The 6,228-nt window shown below is 39.1% G+C and overlaps 1 protein-coding gene across 1 annotated transcript; it reads left to right on the top strand.

The window, feature by feature from the left end:
- The first annotated feature begins 381 nt into the window (after positions 1–381).
- LOC116880175 (olfactory receptor 5AN1) lies at positions 382–1,320 on the top strand. Its single transcript, XM_032879030.1, has one exon. It carries the CDS (start codon positions 382–384, stop codon positions 1,318–1,320), a length of 939 nt encoding a protein of 312 aa, XP_032734921.1.
- The last annotated feature ends 4,908 nt before the right edge of the window (positions 1,321–6,228 follow it).

Genomic DNA, 6,228 nt, shown 5'->3' with positions numbered 1-6,228 from the left:
TTTTAAAAAAACTTTTAATGAATGATCTCTGAATAATCACTTCATTTATACTATTTTAGTTTCAAATTCAAACATATCTCTTTAATTTTCATGAGACTTTATAAAATAATTGAGAACCTGAAGTACTTTTTTTCATTTTTAATTTCGATTCTATTAGGCAACATATAATACATCATTATCTTGAAGCACTTTTAAAATCGCTCTTCTTAATAATTTGAGATGAAGAGCTGGGTCTTTTCATCAGGACACTGAGAAACTGATTTTTTCCCAGCACTCCGTGGAGGGAAAAAACAGCACATATGGGAATTGTAATACTGTCATCTCACATCAGTCAGTTGTGCATTCTCTTCTCTCTTTCCTGATTTTAGAAGCAGCAAGCCAATGATTGCGAGAGGAAATGTTACACAGACCACCTATTTCATCCTTTTGGGATTCTCTGATTTTCCCAGAATCCTAGCAGTGCTCTTTGTTGTATTCCTGCTGATCTACATTTTGACTCTGACTTGGAACCTGTGCCTCATCATCTTAATAAGGATGGACTCTCACCTCCACACACCCATGTACTTCTTCCTCAGTAATCTGTCCTTCATAGATATCTGCTATGTGACCTCTATAGCTCCCAAGATGCTCTCCAACTTTTTCCAAGAGCAGCAGACTATCACCTTTGTGGGTTGTGTTGTTCAGTACTTTGTCTTTTCAACCATGGCACTGAGTGAGTCTTGTCTCATGACAGCCATGGCTTATGACCGATATAGTGCCATTTGTAATCCACTTCTCTATTCATCCGTCATGTCACCCACCCTCTGTATTCGGATGGTGCTGGGATCCTATTTGGCTGGACTCTCTGCTTCTATATCCCAGTTGTGTACCATGTTTCAGCTCCACTTTTGTGGGTCTAATGTCATCAAGCACTTCTTCTGTGACATGCCCCAACTGATAATCCTGTCCTGCACTGATACTTTCTTTGTGCGACTGTTGATTGCTATATTAGCAATGTTCTTTGGGATAATAAATGCCCTCATTATCATGATATCCTATGGCTATATTGTCATCTCCATCATGAAGATCACTTCAGCTAAAGGCAGGTCCAAGGCTTTCAACACTTGTGCTTCTCATCTGACAGCAGTTTCCCTCTTCTATACTTCAAGTATCTCTGTCTATTTGAGTTCCAGCTCTGGCGGTTCCTCCAGTTTTGACAGATTTGCATCGGTATTCTACACTGTGGTCATTCCGATGTTGAATCCCTTGATTTACAGTCTGAGGAACAAGGAAATCAAGGATGCCTTGAAGAGGTTACAAAAGAAGAGATGGTCCTGCTGAGGTTCTGTCCAGAATTGTCCTCTCAGAAACCTTAATCCCCAGTAACATGCACAGGGATGAACGCTAACAAAATTCATACTGCCTTTGGGTAAAGAAAGGTTAATTTGACACAGATAATATGCCAAATGGAGTGACAGCTGACTTGATCCACACAAGCACAATACCTTCAAGTCCTGGAGGTTTGTACTTTCACCCTACATGAGGAGCGGCCTCATCATTTATTAGTAATCTGCATGTGGTGCACCTGGTTGGCTCAGTCTGTTAAGCATCTGCCTTCTGCTCAGGTTAGAATCCCAGGGTTCTGTGATTGAGCCCTGCTGAGCAGGGAGACTGCATCTTCCTCTCCCTCTATCCTTTGTTCTCCTTGTCTTCTTTATCTCTCAAATAAATAAAATCTTAAAAATAATCTGCAAGTATTGTTTTAAAAACTTGTAATTCCTTTACTTTGGAGATTGAGCCCTGTTCAATCTCAGACCCCTGATTGTGAAGGAGTGATACCTGACAGAAGCCCCCAGGAGTGTCGAGACCTTGTCTCCCAAAAATTTTGATGCAGCATAATCCAGACATGAGAGTGATTGAGGTTTGTTCTGTATATCTGACCATAATGGGAACAAAAAGATAGAGGAGATGTGCCTTTGAATAGAAACAAAGCTATACAATTGCCCTGGTTGTGTCTCCTGGGAAGAACAGTCTGAGCTGGGTAATGTTTGTCTGAAGTCTCTTTTCAGCTTAACCATCTAGTAAATTTGGTCACATCCCAGACTTCACCAGATATAATCTAAGGAAGCAGGAGGTGATTTGAAGCATACAGAGGAATGGAATGAAGGATGTATTTCCTTCAGTACCATTTATTTTATGAATCTAATGACTTGTTTCTTTCTTCTATTGTTCAGTGGGGATTTCTTTTTTTTTCCACATCTTAATTTAATTTTATTTTTTTCAGTGTTCTAGGGTTCATTGTTTATGCACTGCACCCGGTGCTCCACGCAATACATGCCCTCATTAATACCCACTAAGGCTCACCCCTCACTTCTCCCGCTTCCCTTCCAAAACCCTCAGTTTGTTTCTCAGAGTCCAGTCTCTGGTTTCTTCTCCTGTTCTGATTTTCCCGGTTCACTTTTCCTTTCCTTCTCCTGGTATCCTCCATCTTATCAACATGGATGAGACTTGGAGGAGATTGTGCTGAGTGGAATAAGTCAAGCAGAGAAAGTCAATTATCATATGGTTTCACTTACTTGCAGAGCATAAGAATAACATGGAGGACATCAGTAGGGATTTCTGGTAGAAGATGATGTTCAAAATCCATATCCCAGGCAATAGCTTTTTCTGACATTGTGGGATTCAAATTTCTCTCTCATTGAGTCAGGAAACTTTACCCTGACATAGCTGGTATTTCACACACTCAAATCATTTCTAATATTTCAGACATCTGTTGTTTGGTGTGAGGAGACTTGTGTGAAAAATCATTGTAATAATGGTTACTGAGGGGTACCTGTGTGGCTCAGTTGGCTAACTGTCTACTTTCAACTCAGGTCATGAGCTCAGGGTCCTGAGACTGACCTGCTCAGTGCGGAATCTGCTTCTCCTTCTCACTCCCTCTGTGCTTTCTCCATCTCAAAAATACATAAAAATACTTAAAAAATAATAGAGTTACTGAATATTAAATATTGCCAACTAAGAACAAATATGGAAAGCTAGTATACTTCTTTGTTGTCTTTGTTCAACATTTTATGTCATAGAGATCTATGGTTTTGTATGGGATGATCTAATTTATGGAGTAGATAGTTAGACTTATGCTAATGCTGATATTTTCTGGGAAGCCTTAGGAGCCAGAGAGGAACGAGATCATGTGATAGGCAGGGTTTTTAACTCTGGACAGTTTTTCTGTCTAAAGTAGAACATAATACTTTTGGTCCTTGTGATCTGTTTGAAACATGGAACAAGAAGTGTATCAACAATGACTGTTGACAACCAGGTTCCTCAGACTTGAACCAACTGATATAAAACAGATGTCATTGCAATTACATATTATCCTTAGAGATTCACTGGGGTCCTAATGTGTTTTTGGGGGGCAGCATCTTAACTCTGGTAAGTCACATAACTCTTCCATTTAGTTAAGGACTATAATTGAAGAGGTGTTGGAAGCCTTGCCAAATTTTTCACAAGTTTACAGATGGACAGGATTAAGAGCAGGAGAATCACTGAACCTCTTAGAGAGAGTATGAAGGCTTATCCCATGCCAAAGAAGTAGTGCAGTATGCATAAAGGATGCGTGCCCTCCTCCCCCGCATTGCAGGCACAGGTATGTTCTTTGAAGCATTGTTCTTTCAAAATGTGCAAGAACATTTGCGACGTCTTTCTAAGAACCATAAGGGCTTCAGTAGGAGAAGCACCTCTGTGAGGAATATAACACAGTGTTATTGATTATGGTCATTGTGCTATGCATTAGATTGCCAGATTTCTTCATCTTTTAGGTGCAAGATTATATCTTTTCCAAAAACATCTCTCCAATTCCCTTGGCCCCGGCCCTTTGACAACCATTGTACTGTCTGTTACTAGGAGTTTCGCTTTTTGATTCTGCATATTAGTGGTCTCATACAGTTTTTGTCTTTTTCTGTCTGGCTAATCCCACTTGGTATAATGCCCTCAGGGTGCATCCATGATGTCTCAAACGTCAGGATTTCCTTCACAGTCCTAGTTGAATAATAGTCCACTGTATTGTGTATGAATAACATGTCTTCTTTATCATTATTTATCATTTCCATGTCTTATCTATTATGAATAATGCTGCAATAAACATGGGAGTGCTGATTATCTTTTTGGTATCTGGTTTTGTTTCTGTTGCATGTATACCCAGAAGTGGGGTTGGTGGATCATATGCTAGTTCTCTAATTTTGGGCGAAACATCCATAATGTTTTTAATACTGGTTGAATGAATTAACATTTTCGCTGAGAGTGTACAAGTATTCTTTCTCTCTCTCTTTTTTTAGATTTAGTGAAAACAAGTATTTTCTTTGCTCCACATCCTCACCATCACTTTGCTTTTTGTTTTTTGTGTTTTTTTTTTTTTTGCTGATGCACTGTTGTTTTTTTTTATTTTCAGCGTAACAGTATTCATTGTTTTTGCACCACACCCAATGCTCCATGCAATATATGCCCTCTCCAACACCCAGCACCTGGTTCCCCAACCTCCCATCCCCCCCCTTTCAGACCCCTCAGATTGTTTTTCAGAGTCTATAGTCTCTCATTGTTCACCATCCCTTCCAATTTCCCTCAACTCCCTTCTCCTATCCATTTCCTTATGTCCTCCATGCTATTTGTTATGCTCCACAAATAAGTGAAACCATATGATAATTGAATCTCTCTGCTTGACTTATTTCACTCAACATAATCTCTTCCAGTCCCGTCCATGTTGCTACAAAAGTTGGGTATTCATCCTTTCTGATGGAGGCATAATACTCCATAGTGTATATGGACCACATCTTCCTTATCAGAATCCTAGAGGAGAATATAAGCAGTAACCTCTTCGATATCAGCCACAGCAACTTCTTTCAAGATATGTCTCCAAAGGCAAAGGAAACAAAAGCGACAATGAACTTTTGGGACTTCATCAAAATCAAAAGCTTCTGCACAGCAAAGGAAACAGTCAACAAAACAAAGAGGCAACCCACGGAATGGGAGAAGATATTTGCAAATGACGGTACAGACAAAAGGTTGATATCCAGGATCTATAAAGAACCCCTCAAACTCAACACACACAAAACAGACAATCATATCAAAAAATGGGCAGAAGATATGAACAGACACTTCTCCAATGAAGACATACAAATGGCTATCAGACACATGAAAAAATGTTCATCATCACTAACCATCGGGGAGATTCAAATTAAAACCACATTAGATATCACCTTACACCAGTAAGAATGGCCAAAATTAATCCAAGACAGGAAACAATGTATGTTGGAGAGGATGTGGAGAAAGGGGAACCCTCTTACACTGTTGGTGGGAATGGAAGTTGGTGCAGCCACTTTGGAGAACAGTGTGGAGTTTCCTTAAGAAATTAAATATAGAGCTTCCCTATGACCCTGCCATTGCACTACTGGGTATTTACCCCAAAGATACAGATGTAGTGAAAAGAAGGGCCTATATAAACCCCAATGTTTATAGCAGCTATGGCCACGGTTGCCAAACTGTGGAAAGAACCAAGATGCCCCTCACCATCACTTTTTATCTTTTTCTTGATGATAACCATTCTAACAGCTGTGAGTTGATATCTCATTGTTCTTTTGATTTGTATTTCCCCGATGACTAGTGATATTGGGTACATTCTCATGTACCTCTTGGCCATTTGGGTGTCTTCTAGGGGAAAACATCTATTAATTTCCTCTACTCATTTTTTAGTCAGATTGCTTTGTTTTTGAGTTATAGGAATTCTTTATATATGTTAGATATTAACCCCTTTCATGATATATGGTTGGCAAAATATTTTTCAAGATATGTTTTAAAGGCATTTTCTCCTATTTTGCAGGTTGATTGATTTTTGCTGATTGATTTTTGCTGTGCAGAAGCTTTTAAATTTGATATAGTGCCATTTGTTGCTTTTTGTTTTTGTTGCTTGTGCTTTTGGTATGAGATACAAAATATTATTTTGTTCAAGGAGCATGCTCCCTACCTTTTCTTCTAGGAATATTATGATCTGATGTTCCTGTCTTTAATCCATTCAGGGTTAATTTTTGTGAGTGTGAAAGATAGTCATCCAATTTCATTATTGTCATATGGCTATCCAGTTGTTCCAAAACAACTTCTTAAAGAGACTATTCTTCCCCTGCTGAGTATTGTTGGTTCCCTTGTTAAATATCAGTTGACGTATAGGTGGGAGTTTATTTCGGGACTCTATTGTGTTCTTTT

This window comes from Lontra canadensis, unplaced genomic scaffold (genome assembly GCF_010015895.1).
Source record: "Lontra canadensis isolate GAN:19392208 unplaced genomic scaffold, GSC_riverotter_1.0 scaffold66, whole genome shotgun sequence".
Classification (NCBI taxonomy): domain Eukaryota; kingdom Metazoa; phylum Chordata; class Mammalia; order Carnivora; family Mustelidae; genus Lontra; species Lontra canadensis.
The sequence above is the reverse complement of the archived record's forward strand: the minus strand, read 5'-3'. Positions and strand labels throughout refer to the sequence as shown.